Source organism: Artibeus jamaicensis, unplaced genomic scaffold (assembly GCF_021234435.1).
Source record: "Artibeus jamaicensis isolate MK-2021 breed Jamaican fruit bat unplaced genomic scaffold, CSHL_Jam_final contig_525, whole genome shotgun sequence".
NCBI lineage: Eukaryota > Metazoa > Chordata > Mammalia > Chiroptera > Phyllostomidae > Artibeus > Artibeus jamaicensis.
This window is the reverse complement of record NW_026521874.1, coordinates 2,273,880-2,287,868: the sequence shown is the minus strand read 5'-3', so window position 1 is coordinate 2,287,868 and position 13,989 is coordinate 2,273,880. Positions and strand designations below refer to the sequence as shown.

General features: G+C 65.9%; 1 protein-coding gene across 22 annotated transcripts in view; it reads right to left on the bottom strand.

Annotated features, from left to right (window-relative positions):
* The window catches only part of NCOR2 (nuclear receptor corepressor 2), a 155,532-nt gene that overhangs the window by 51,959 nt on the left and 89,584 nt on the right, over nt 1–13,989 (bottom strand). For 21 of the 22 annotated variants that reach the window (XM_053669670.1, XM_053669669.1, XM_053669679.1 and 18 more), the window contains 3 exons: nt 5,570–5,700; nt 4,369–4,541; nt 2,293–2,355 (listed from right to left, as the gene is read on the bottom strand). In XM_053669670.1, coding sequence (XP_053525645.1) covers nt 2,293–2,355; nt 4,369–4,541; nt 5,570–5,700 — 367 coding nt within the window. The remainder of the gene's footprint in view (nt 1–2,292; nt 2,356–4,368; nt 4,542–5,569; nt 5,701–13,989) is intronic. The other variant, XM_053669676.1, reaches the window with a different exon arrangement.

The following is a 13,989-nucleotide window of genomic DNA, read 5'->3' as shown; positions in this document are numbered from 1 at the left end:
TCTTCACGGTGCTCCAGGCACTCAGGCTGCCTGCCTCCCGGGCTCCCCGAGAGACGGACCCGGGCTGGCCGTTTACGGGAGGGGACAAGGGCGGTGGGCGCCGCCTGCCTTGAGCACAGCTGGCTCTGGGGTCCCCTCCTGGGTTTCTGAGGCTGGGCAGAAGGCTCCGGAACATTCTTAGCCTTCCCACCCCTGCCTACCGTGGAGGAGTCGTCGGGGCTGCCAGCACCTGCCTCCCCGCCCCCGCCCGGAACACACAGCCATTAGCAGCCACCCTGGGCGGTGATTGTCCAGATTGCTGTAATTCACGCGGACGTGCCCGCTGGCGAGCACTGCATCCTTACAAATGTCACGGAGCAGGGCCTCGGCGTGAGTCCGCGCCGCCGGCTCCGGGGGCAGGACCAGGATGAGCTCACTGCCGCCGCTGAGGACCCAACCTGGAGACACCGGGGCGTGCGCCTGTCTCAGCAGTGAGTCAGCCCCGCCGTCCTCCCCGTCCCTGGTCTGCCCTTCCCCAAGGAGAGAGAGGGCAGCTGCCACCAGATGACTCCCATTCCCCAGCAGAAGAGGGGGCTCGGGGCTGGGACACCTGGGACGCTGTGGGGAGTGGGAGGCCGTGGGAGCTCGGGAGGAAGTCCTGGGACACGCGTGGGGGACCCTTCCTCCCCCCCGCAGGTGGGTGCCGGGACAATGTCACTGCCAATGGCAAGACCCCGTGGCCTCCCAGGAGGCTAAGAGCCTACACGTTCCACAGTGATGCTCACAGCAGCACCAGTCCTGTCCCCAAAAGGTGAAAACGACCCCCACATCCACCCACCAATGGACGCAGGAAGGTGACCGACTGGGCTGTCCACACCGCAGAGTGTGACGCAGCCAGGAAAGGGGACGAAGCAGCCACACACGCCTCGGAAACACGACGCGGCTGGGAGAAGCCAGGCGCCACGGACGCGGTAGGGGCAGGCCCCACAGGCGAGGGGGACGGCCACCCAGTGCTGTGAACCCACTCACAGCCCCTGAACCATACCCTGCAAACGGTCGCCATGGGCCGTTTTACGTGTATCCACTCACATTAAACGGGAAAAAAAAATCACAATTTCCAGAAGGCCTCCTGCATGCCACGGTGAACCGCACATGGAAGCCAGCTGGACGCAGAGGACAGAGGAAAAGTGACCCCTGGAGGGTCTGACAGCAGCAATGAGATGCATGCCCCCCCCCCCACTGTGAGTGCCCCTTAGAGCCACGGGAAGCAGGGCCTTAGGCCGAGGGTCCAGCGCCCGCCTCACCTGGGGCCTGGGAAAGCAGCTGCCCAGACCAGAGCCCCAAAAGAGGGGCCTGCTCAGCTTCTGGAACACCGGGCCCCGCGGCACACCGTCCTCAGGGTCGGGGTGGGCGCAGGGCGGCAGGCAGCCCGTGTCTCAGCCTCACGCGCCCGACTCTGTGGCCTCCACTAGAAAGACCGTTTGCCCCCTTTCTGCCTGCTCCCTGGAGGAGTGGGCGCAGAGGCTGGCGAAAGGGGCCTCGGACACCAGCCGCAGGTCCCAGCAGCGCTCGGCCCACAGAAGCAAGAGCCCCGCTCCAGGCTGTGGTCAAGGTCGCCGTGAGCGAGCGGGCAAAATGCAGCGCAGAGCCGCCACCAGCCTTGCCTCCCCATGGGTGCTGTGCCGGCCGACAGCCCCCTCGCCGGGCACGGGTGGTGGGACCTGGCTGGAGGCGCCCAGGACATGGGACGGCCACACCAGCACAGTCCTGGAAGCCCAACACCCATTCTCGGGATCCTCGCACTGACCGAGGCACACATGGGGGGGGGGGCGGGGGGGAACTGAGGGTCGGGGAACAGGTCACCGAGCCAGGAAGCTAAGGACCCAGCGCAAATGAGCCTGCTGCGGGCTTCTTGGCCCCCAGCACTCCACAGCCAGCCACCCCCTGCCCTTGGGGGACAGCTTGACCCCAGTGGGGCTCTGCACCCCACCCCGGGAGAAGCTCAGGTGTGCTGCCGCTGCTGTCCATGGGGCCAGGATGTGCTGACCCCACAGGGCGCCGCTGCCTACCGGCCACGCACACGGCATAGGCTGCCTGCATCTGGGCTCTGACCGGACGGCACTGGGGACGCCCCGCGGAGCCCGAAGCTGTGACCGCACAGACCCATGTTCTGGAGGGCCAAACCGAGGCTCCCAGCGACCAATCTGAGAACGTCCCGGGAGCAGCGCCGCCCCGGTTCGAGGCCTGGGGAGTCGGCGCCCTCCCCTCCGCACCCTCGGCCCTCAGGACCGGACGCGAGCAGGGGCCGCTCACCTTTCTTGGCGGTTTCCATCTCCTCCTCGGTCCAGCGGGAGCTCTCGTTCATCTCCATGGAGGCTGGAAAGGGGCACAGTGCGAGTTGGCAGCGCCACCAAGGGGCGCCTTCTCCGTCTCTGCCGCACGGCGCGTGCCAGGCCAGCCTCTGCACAATCCGTGGGGCTGGGGCTGCGCGGTCGCCCCATTTCACAGACGAGGAAGCTGAGGCAGTCTGGGGCGGGGACCGACAGAGCTGCCTCTCCAGGCACTTGGTTGGGAAGGGGGTGGCCCACCTGGGAGCACGGTGACAACAGAGGATGGGGCAGCTGGGGGCCGGCCTGAGGGTGGACTCCTTGCCGGGGGGGGGGCTGTCCTGGGCACTGCACGGTGTTTGACAGCACCCCCGGCCTCTACACTCTAGAGGTCAGAGGCCCCCCACTCCAACCATCACAGTGAAAAAGGTTTCCAACCCTTGCTGGTGATGAGCACCAGCCTGTGAACCAGAGGGTCGCTGGTTCCATTCCCAGCCAGGGCACAGGCCTGGGTTGCAGGCCAGGTCCCCAGTAGGGGGCGCATGAGAGGCAACCACACACTGATGTTTCCCTTCCTCTCTTTCTTCTTCCCTTCCCCTCTAAAAATAAATAAACAAAGTCTTTAAGAAAAATTGTTTGCAGTCCTGGCCAAGTGTCCCTGGTGGTAAAACGCCCTGCAAACCCGCCTACAAGGCGGTCACTGTTCTCCCCCAATGCGTTGGGACAAGGACGGGGTCTCTCGTGCTTCTCAGAAGGGACAGAGCTGGCTCAGCCTCTGCTGTGGTGCCATGTCTGGATTTCGCCTCTGAGTCCCCCCAATGGGGGCCCAGGTCCTCCCCGGCAAGGTGCGTGAGACCCCGGGGGGAGGACGGCATGGGGCTGGGGGGCCATCAGCTTCCTGGACGCGGGGCCGGGCACGGGACACGTGCCTGACACTCGCTGGCTGCGGCGGAGGGGAATTCCGGCAGGAGGGGACCGTGGAGCAGCAGCCCAGGAGGGACGAGGCCCCTCCCTCGCGGGCAACCCCCCACCTCTGGGGCCTCGGCTAACACCCCCCTTCCTGGTGTCCACCCCCAGACAGAGGTGCTAGCGTCTGAGGCCGGGGTGGGTGTGTGGGCACAACACATTGTACTTTCCACCCCCAGTCCAGCCCAGCACCAGCCCTCTCAGGGTCCAGAGGAGCTTCCGTGGAAGCCACTCCCCACCCTGCACATTTCTGAAGGGGGCCCTGCGGTCCTGGGCCCCTGGGTGAGCTGGCACTTGAAGGAGCCACCCGAGTCCTGCGACTCCCTGGGCTAGGTCTGAGTCCCGACAAACTCCATGCCTTCACAGAAGTCACGCCCCTTGCCTGAGCCTCCAACAGCCCATCCTCGAAATGGGCACAAGGGACCTCCCCGGGGGAGGAAGGGACGGGTGCCTGGAACAGACCCTGGTGTGCGGGAAGGCGTGTCTGTGACAAATGAAACACTGTCTCCATCAACTCTCGCCCTGGTGGCTGCGGCCTCAGCTCCAGCTCTCGGGGCCCGCAGCAGGGGTCCCCACAGAGGCAGGAGGGTGGGTGACCCCCCAACAGCCAAAACGGTACAGGTGACAGCCGTACGTGGACTGCCCCCCTGTGGTTGCACTTGGGAACTGCTGCTCGATCCTCTAGCCCGAGGCAGTGGTCTGAGGTGCCCACCAGGGGCAGGGCAAGGTCGGGGGACAGGCGGCACCTTCCAAATAGGGGTGCTGGCTACTCAGCTCCGGCAGCTGCCACCTGGTGGAAATGTGGGCCAAGTGCAGCCAGACCTTCTGACTGAACAACAAAGCCAGAACCGCGGTCTGGGTCTGGATTTCCGTGGACACGCCCGGCTCTGGAATCAGCCCGGCCACTGAGCACCTTCCACGCCCCAGGGCCTGCTGCAGGCCAGTCCCTCCACAAAGGCATGGAAACGCTGTGCTCCCAGGCAGGCACGAGCACAGAGAGGTCAGGGAACTTGCCCCAGGCCACACAGCAGGTTCAACTGGAGCTGGAATGTCCAGCCTGCCCCGACCCGGCGCCCCTCCCCCAGCGGCGACTCACCCAGCTCGGCGCTCTGCTGCGGGGTGGCGGCCTCCTCGCTGTTGGCCTCGTTGGCCATGGAGCGGGTGATGCGGCCTTTGCGCCGCCCCTGGCTGTTGGCGGTTTTGCGGCCTTTGGAGGCCACTGCCTCCTTCTCATCGTTGTCCTCCCCCGAGGTGTCGTCTGTCTTCTCCCTGAAGGCCAGAGAGGGAGGCAGGGGTGGCTGCTGGGGGTGACCGGGCAGGTGACCCCACTGCCCAAGCCTCCAGCGTGGGGCTGTGGGCTGGCTGCTGCGAGCAAGGCCGTGTCGCACACCAGAGAGAGGCTCTCTGCTATCTGTGCCAGGGTACGGAGCCACATCATGGGGGTACGGGAGCCACGCTGCGCCCCTATAAGTTGCCACCCCGTGGACCCTGCAAGTCTTACACAGGCCGAGCCAGGTGTGTGTGGGCGCATGGGAACTCAATACCCAGAGCCAGGCCCTTCCCAGAAGCTGACCAAGAAAGAGGCTTTACTGTGGGGCCACTCACACATAGCACCTCTGCTCCCATTCATCTTCCTGAAGGTCCTCCCCGGAAGTCTGGGAGACGGAGGGGGGTGGGGGGTGGGGAGACCAGCCAGATGTTCTATGAAACCACATTCCTGAGCCCGGTCCAGGTACCTGGCGCCGAGCCGTGCCCGGCCCCTTTCCCACCGCCTTTCTCTGCCTGACTCCCCGGCTGGCTGCACTCCCTCTGCCCCGGCAGGCACGGGGGGCCAAGCCTCAGTCTGCGTGGACTCCCACGAACAGCTTTAAGGTGGGGGCTGGCCGCCTGCATCCCTCGTCCCTCCTGGCTCCTCTGATCCCATCCCCCTCCCAGCATCTCGGGAGACTTGCCCGAGGAGGGGGAGGGATGAGGGGCAGAGTTCCAAAGTCATCGCCTGGGTTTATTCGCTCAGGAGTGGAGCTCAAATGAGCTATCAGTCAGCAAGGTCTCCGGAGGGTTGGAGAAAGAGATGCAGGCCGAGGGGGGGGGCAGGGAGGAGGAAGAGCAGGAGGCTTCCGAGGTGGGGGGGTGAGGGGGCTGTCAGGGACAGAGTAGAGAATGCCTCTCTTCCTGGCAGGCACTTTGAAGACACCGAGTCACCATGTCCTCACCCACGGGGACAGGGTCACCCCCGGGGCCCCAGTCCGGGCTGGGGACAGAGCCCGCCGCCAGGCGTCAGGGCCGGCTGGGCTTACTTGATCAGCTCCTCCTTGTCGTTCTCCACGTCGGGCCTCTCCTCCTCCTTCTCGGCCTCCTTCTCCTTCTCCTTCTCCTCCTTCTCGTCCTGGCTACTCCGGGGCATCTGCTGCTGCTGCTGCTGCTGCTGTTGCCACCGCCACCAGGCCGCAGATGGAAGCGGGGGAGAGGAAACCAGGGAGGCAGGTGAGTGTGCACCTGGGCTGGGCAGGCTGGGGCGGCGTGGGGCGGGGTGGCGTGGGGGACATGGGGAGTCGGCCAGAAGAGGCCGCGGGCAGAGGGTGCTGCAGGGTGCGGGGTCACAGAGCCCGCAGACCACGGACCCCAGGGTCCGGGGTGGCTGGAGTCGTGGGGTGACGTGTAGAAAGTGCCAGCCATCACGCGACTCCTGCCGCCTCCGCTCGGTGACTCTGTGACCTCAGAGGAGGGTCTCGGCCACTCTGTGCACTGATTCTCCCCCCTTGTTCAGCCGGCAGACGGGAGGCTGAAGCAGGAGACCCCTCGGAGAGGGTGTTTCCGTGGGGCAGCAGGAGGGGCCTAGTCGGCCTCAGGCAGGAGCAGAGGGAGCACCGGGGATCCTGGGGCACAACCCTGTCCCCAGGCCCTGCCTGTCCCTGACTCAGGCCACCTCTCCAAGCCTGTCTCCGCGGCAGCAAGGAGGAGGTTCTCCCCACTTTACAGGGAGATCAAAGACACTCAAGGCAGCGCCGGCCTCTTCCTTTCATCCCCTCCCAAGCGGGCAAGGCAGCTGCGGCAGACGCTGGCCAGCCCGGCCCCGTCGTGCCAGGCCACTGACCCCGTGTAACAGACAAGACAGGACAGCAGAGGAAGCCGGAGCAGCCGGCTCCTGCCCACACCACTGCCTGACTTCCTTTCTGTCCCACCCGATTTCTTTTACAGCACACAGATTCCCTCGGACACCGCGAAGCCCTCCCTGTGGGCGGCTGCCAATCCAGACCATCTTTCCATCCCGCCAAGCCAAGTGAGATGAAGATAAACCCACTGAGGAGCCCCTTGGTGTGCACCAGGGCCCAGGCACACGGGTTCTCAAGCCAAGGAGAAAGAAACCCAAGCAAATGGAGAAGGTGGGGGCAGGGCCACCCCCCCCCCCCCAGTATCTATCCTCCACACCCGGAACACTTGCCCATCAATGCACAAAGCTCCCTCACCCCGACATCCTCTCTGTAGCTTTAATTTAGGGTGCAGCCAGCCAAGCACGAGGCCAGCTGTGGGTGCCCTCTGGACACAGGGCACTGCGGGACCACAGCTCTCTGAAGCCAGGGCCAGTCTCCTTCCCAAGAGCCCCCTCTTTAAGAGAAGCAGGAGGGGACAGGTGGCAGAGCCGCTTGCCCCCACCGCGGCGCTGCCAATTCCCCATGGGTAGCCGGGGCCCCTGAACTGGCCCGTCCCGGCCACTGGATCCCCTCACCCCCTGCCGCGTGAACTTCCGGCTGCTGGGGAGCCGGGCAGGGAGGGTCTCCATCTGCTCCAACACAGCGTTGTCCTCTCCACCGACACCCACCGAGGAGGGCACAGGGGACAGGTGGGAGTCCGGGGCCAGGGCCCCGCACAGGCAGGACACGGCTTGGCTGACAGGGGAGGGGTCCCTGGCCACAGGGGCCACCTGGCACGGTAGCTGTCTCTCCCTGTCACACGTGCCAGCCTCGGCCCACCGAGGAGCCCACACCCAGGGCTGGGGACCGGGCAGGGCAGGGGCTTTCCCACCGCGGGGAGCTTGGCGTCTCCCGAGACCACCCTCGGCCGCATCTGTGCGGCACCAGTGGGTCTGAATTCCCGGGGAATTCCAGCGGGCGGCCAGGTGGGAGAAGCGGGGCTTCACCAGGAGCTGGGAAACGCTCTGTGAGGCCCAGCGGGTGCCTGCCTCAGGGCCACCACCCCTTCAATTGGTCACAGCCACTCAACTCTGACCTAGAAGCAGGAAGCAGCCAAGCCATAAACAAATGGGGGTGGCTGTGTGCCAATAAAACTTTATTGACAAAAACACGCTTTGGCCTCTGGGCAGTCACTCGCCAGCCTGGGCTCCAGACCAGCGCCATGCCAAGGAGCCACCTGATGGCCCCGGAACAGAGCAGGTCTGATTCAGGGGGTTTGGGGCGGGCCTGAGGCTCTGAAGGTATGAGCAGTGATGCTGGGGTTCCCGGGCCACCAAACACACCCAGGCCCCTGGCCATAGGCAGAAACTGATGCCTGTGGACCTGGAAGAAGCTCCGGAAGCCAAACCCCACCATTGCAAACAACGCTGCAGCTCACAGTGGGGATCCTGCTGTGGTTTGCTTTGCTTTGCAGAAGCACCATCGGCCAGGCCGGTATTGGGCTTCATGACTAGTGCTGGGTTGGGAACGGCCCCTCTGGGCCGCAGCAGGGCTCTGCAGAGGACCTGGCCGGATCTACGGTTAGCCCGAGACACCAGGTCCAATCCCCGAGGGTGCCCGAAACAGCCCGCGCTGCGCCCACAGCCTGGCCCCGGGGCTGCGTGGGAAAGAGCAAGAACGAACACAGACAACAGTGGTTGGACTCCCCACGCCTCTGCTCGTTCCCTACCTGTTAGGACGGGGGCTGAATCCTCCCACAACCTGCTGTTACCGCTGTGTCACAGAAGACACTACAGGGGCACGGAGAGGTTAAGTGACCCGCCCGAGGTCATACAGGCACTTCCCAGCAAGATGCTACGGGCAGGTGCCCTATCTGCAGCCCTGGGCTAGGGGACCACGGACCCCCCACCCCCATCTAAGCCCAACTGCGCCACCCCCTTGTCCATGCCCCCGCAAGCACCCTCCAGCGCCCCAAGGGAAACACCAGCCACAGCAAATGTGGTCCCTGACTGTTTGGAGCTGGAACCTCGGCTGATGAAGACAAGGAACCACAGGAGGAGACATGGCAGTGCGGCGGGGAGAGAACCTCCCACAGCCATGGCACGCTGCCCACGCGGCTGCCCTTCACCCCGACCCTGGCATGGGCGAGAAGGCAGCCCCTGAGCTGAGTCTCCAAGGCCGCTGGTAGACTTGGGTGCGGGGACATCACAGGAAGGAGACCTACATGGGCAAGGCACGCAGACGAGAACACGCCCACTGTCCTCAGCCAGTGGCACAGGGGATGGAGCCGCAGAGCCCAGCTGCCTGCAAGGCCTGTGCTCGCCAACAGGGGGCGTCCTGCTGGCTGGGGGCAGAGGGCTGGGCAGGGAGGACATGACCCAGCTCAGGCCAACAGACACCGCAGCAGCTGGTGGAGGGAGGGGTGGCGGTTACCCCCAGGAAGGAGAGCAGAGCCCCGTGGGAGGCGGTGCCCACGATCCAGGTAGCGCAGGTGGGACTCAATTCTCAGGTGGAAGGTCCCCTGAAGGGTCGTGAGAACGTCCCAAAGCCCGACCACTCTGACTGTGCTCCAGCTCACACGGCAGACGCTTTACTGAGTGTGTCCTGCCTGCCGAGCGCCTCTGCCAGGTGGACCCCATGGGGGTCTGCCCTTGCATGGGCCTTGTCTCTGGGCAGTGGGGGACGGGGCCCCAGGGGCCCGAGGGTGGTGGGAGCAGGGGGGTCCGGGGACGGAACCAAGGCCTCAAGGAGCTCTCCGCCGCTGGCAGCCCCTCCCTGTCACGAGCCCAGCCTGCCTGGGAGAACTCGGGCGCGATGCCGCCTTCGCCCACCAGGGGCGTCTAAGACGAGGACGGTGGAGCCGGCTCGAACCAGCCCCGGGGGGCCAGACCTCCACGCTTGCTTGAACACGGTTAAACCAGCCATTATTTAACACTGAAATACGCAACCTTACTATGGAAAAGTTGTAATAAAAGCAAAGGCGGTAAGTTCTGGAAACCTTCACCGCCAAGCTACCTGCCTGTGTGTGGCTGTCATCTCTGAGGTCGCTCACGGCCACTGCGTCCCGGTGGGGGGGGGAATGACAATGTGCAGGCCCCGTCCCAGGCCCACATCAGTGGCAGCTGGGAGCCCGCCCAGCGGGGGCACTGGCACCCAGGCCACCGCACGGGCCTCGGGCAGCGGCTTCGCCCCCAGGGGCAGGCGGCCAATCACTCGCCGGCACCGCAAGGCCACTGCGCCCACAGCACCCGAGCTGCATTTAATAACACACACACGCCCCGTGACGTCCGGCCCGTCTGCCAGGTGACGCAGAGTGGCAGTCACGTCCTCCCGCAGAGCCTGTCCTGCCACCTGGGGGTGAAGTCACTGCTCCACCAGAACAAGCCCCACCCACCTCGCACTTGGTCCCTGCCCCAGGGCCTTTGTACTCGCCGTGCCCTCTGCCTGAGCCTGAATGACACCTCCTCAGGGAAGCCTTTGGGGTCAGCCACCTGCCCCCACCAGGTGGGGGTCAGCTCAGGGGGCCTCGTTTATCGCCTTCACTGTGGAATTACCCAGAATGGCAGACACGGACACTGCTCTCCGTCCCCCAACTCCTGGCAGCCCAGCTTGGGGTGGCCACGTACGAGGTCAGCCAGCACCCCCACCTCCTGGGGGGGCCACACTCACAGTTTCAGGGCGGGACTCACCCGGTCCGAGCTCTCCTACCCCTCTGACGTGGTCTCCCCGCCCCCATGTCATGGCCCATGAGAAGACTGGGTTCGTCTTCTCCCAAAACAGAAGGTCGGCTTGACAGTCCCTGGGGCCCGCCTGCCGGCTGCCTCACTGAGAACAGTGTCCCCTCGGGCGCGTTGGGGGGACTGTGGCCCCGAGGGGACACTGGTCTGCCCCCACTTAGCACACAACAGGTGAGAACCAGAGACATCTGCTCGCGGGAGCCCTGCGTCCAGACCCAGTCCCGCCCCCAGTGGAGTGGAAGCGGCGGGCGCCTGCGGGCCTAGGCCGCCGGGCAAGGGGACCGACCCCCCGCTGGACGCCCATCCCTACTGGACGGCCATTCCCAAAACACAAGATTACACTCGCCCAGAAGCACAGCCCGGTCTGGGGGCAATCGGGTCCTGCCTGGCCTGCCACGTGTCCCCACCAGAGTCCCCCCGCTGAGCTGTCTGGGGGGCCCGCACCAGCCTACTGCACAGTGGCTGCCCCTCCCGCGTGGACCACGCTTGGCCAGTCCTGCCTATAACACCCTCCCAGGTCACACTGTCCCCATTCCAGCTCCCCAAGCCCCTGGAGTACCACTGCAGCTGGAACAAGGTCACCTGTCCCTCAGCGGGGGGCTGGGAGAGGAGGCTGGGGGAGGGGTGGGAAGAGGGGCCAGGGAGGAGAGGGGGGTAAGGGCTCGCTCAAGAGAGAAGCAGAGAAAGAAACAAACCGGGAAACAGAGAGGCCGACCCTGAGGCCGGCGGGAGACTTGGGGGTGAGGGGCTGGCCCGCCCCGGGCTGTGGGGAGGAAAAGAAGCAGCCCCAGGGCCCTGCCGGCCTGGAGCCGGAGGGAGGAGGCGGCCCCCTCCCTGGGCCTCCCGCTCAGGCCTTGGGAGGGGCAGGCCCAGAGTCCGGGTGCCCAGGAGGGACGCTGCCGCGCCCCACGCTCTGCTCCGTGGACACAGGAGACCGCAGACCACGCGGCCACAAGAAGCCCCACTGGACCTGCTCCCCGGCTGCCCCTCTACCCTCTGCACACAATGGGACGAACCCAATGACAACTCACCCTTGAGGACATGCTCCCTCCGCAGCAGGGCCCCCCCATCCCTGGGAGGCCGCGGCGGCTACTGCACGGTCACTACTGCCCCCGGGACAGGCCCTACTGCCCGGCCGGCAGCGGCCTCACCCACGGTCCCTGACGGTTTGCACAGTGAAGGTCAACTACTGACCACAGTGTTCCCGGCCTTGGGTTTGCCGCTTGTGGGGATAACTTGGGCCCCTCGCCCGTGAATCACAAACTGAAACCACGGTGACATCACCCGGTGCTCGGAGCTGGCCCGGCCTCAGCCAGTGACTCACCTTGGGGAGAGGACGTCCGGGCCACGGCCCCGCCCATGAGGTCGCCGGTACAGGGGCCAGGAGACAGGGGCTCGGCCTGCTCCTGCCAAGGCTCAGCCGTGCGGGCTCTGGGGGGCTGGGCACGAGGGGCGTGGTTTGCCACAGTTTATGGAGGGGCCAGAGGTTCCCTCCGTCTGAACACAGAAGCTTCCAGAAAGCAGACGGCATTCTCCGTTCAATAAGAAAGCCGTCCCGGCACACACCGCCGGCCTCCTACCGGCGCGGGGCCCGGGGCAGCGCAGTGGACAGCGGAAAGGGCCTTGTTCCCTCGTGGGCAGAGCGGAGGGCAGCCGAGGGCCCGCGCGGCTCCGAGGGTGGGAGCCCGCACACACCCACGGCCGGTGTGCCACATCAAGGAGTTCGACATTCCACACTTACAGGCACCCACGCGGTCCAAACGCAGCCATCGGATGATGGACAGGCAGCGTGGCGTGGGGCGTGAGGCAAGGGCGGGTGCCAGTGAAAACCGTGGGGACCTGTGCTGCGGTCACACACTCGGGCAGGTCGTCCTCCAGCACGGACGGGCCAGGTCCCCTTCCAGCCACCAACAGCGCCCTCCGCTGTCCGTGGCCTGTGGCTGAAGCCCTGGCTCCCTCAGCCCACCTGGGAAACCCCGCAGGCCGGTCAGGGCTGCGGGGGAGCCCGCACTGAGCCTCGGTTTCCCTCCTGCCACCCGCTCACCAGCTCGGACCGGGCAGCTGTTAGAAACCGGGGCTCCCAGGCTCCACCCTGGGGCACCACCCAGCCTCTGTGTTTTCAGCCCTCCCCGGGGAATGGGTACGAGCATCCACCAGACACCAGCTGTGTCTCCGGGTCTGTGACTCAGTCTCATCCTCTGTGACCCCAGGAGGGCACAGTCCAAGGACACCGCTCCAGCCATGTGGCCCGGCAGTGCTGGGTGGGGGAGGAAGGGCTCCGCCCAGGGAGTGGGACTTCCCTCCGCCGGCCCCCAGCTCCCCTTCTTGGACCAGCCCTGGAGCCTGGAGCCGAGTGGGGGGCCCCCCTCATCGCTGCCTGCTCCAGGGCCACCGAGGCAGAGCGTGTACAGGGAGCACCAGGGAGGTCGCCAGGTACCCCCCCGCCCCCGTCTCTGGACCTGCGGCACGAGCCGGCCATCTCCAGAAGTGCACTCCTACAAAGGGGGATCGGCCAGCCTGGGGAAGGACCGCCGGGCCCACAGCGGCCCCCCGAGTCCACCTCAGCAGCTCTCCGTCGAGACAGCCAACAGGAAAGCTCGACGGATGCCCCCCAGCGCCCCCTCCGCTGGCACGCAGAGGGCCCTCGATAACAGCCCTGTGGACAGACACCCCATACTGCGCCCCCGGCACCCCAGGAAGGAGGGCCCGACCTTGGAGAAGAAGGCAAGAGGGCCTGTCCCTGGACGTCTGTGGGGCGGGCGATGCCCACTGCCCCTCGTGGTCGTGGCCGTCTGTAGCAGTGAGTGGCTCTGAGCCACAGAACCACTCCAGACCACAGATGGGGCCACGGCCTCTGCGGTCACAGCCTGTGAGAGAGGGGGGGTCTGGGGGTGCTGAGAGAGACGGGGCCGTGATGGGAGAGAGGCTGCAGGGGAAGCAGCCCCTGCATCTCCGAGGGACACACGGTACCGGGAACCCTAAAGGGTGCCCCGCAGAAACAAGGGATTTCCAGCTGCTGGCCTCCAGGGCCCAGCCGAGGGGCTTCCCAGGGTGTGGAGCCAGAGACACGGCTGTGCAGGAACCCCCGTCGCCGCCGGACGCAGCGGCAGAACTCCCCACGGACCACGAGCTCAGCGGGTGCCGGGTTCCGTGCGGCAGGCAGGCCCCGGGGGCCCACAGAGCCAGCGACTGACGGACCTCGCAGGCTTCGAATCCCACACCCAGTGGACTCCTCTGTGAGCCCCTTCCCCTCCCAGAGCCTCTGCTTCCTTGTCCAGAGAACAGGGCTCTCTGAGGCCCCTCGCTTCCATCCTGTCCCCCTGGGGGTGCCCCTCATGTACGTCCGCCGCTGCCTTGGAACTGCCTGTTTACAGCTGGTTTGCCAACCAGCATGGACCCCAATGTCCAGCACAGATGTCCAAGGCACAGGGATGGGTCAACGAACGGAGCGCTGGGCGTGTCAGCCAGCAGACACTGGGGCACTGACACCCCGCCCCCAGCACTCGCTGGGGGCTGTCCCTTCCTCGATGACATCAACATGGTCTCCACCTCCCTCCCTGCCACAGGGCTCTGGGCATAGAGTGAGGAGGAGACAGGCCCCCTTCTCTCCAGAACCCCCAGCCCAGCCCCCCAGAAAGGGCCCCCACAAAGGCGTGGGGGGTGGACCGGAAAGACCGGCCAGAAAACTGACACAAGCAGGCGCCCCGCAGGCAGCTGATGATGTTTTTACAATAAATCGGAAGGCCTTCAGCGCCTCCCATTTTGCCACAGCCCTCACCCCGCCCTACTGCCTGCCATGCCTCAGCACGTGTGTGCTTCCCAATGGCCCTTTATTGGGGTCGTTGCCTC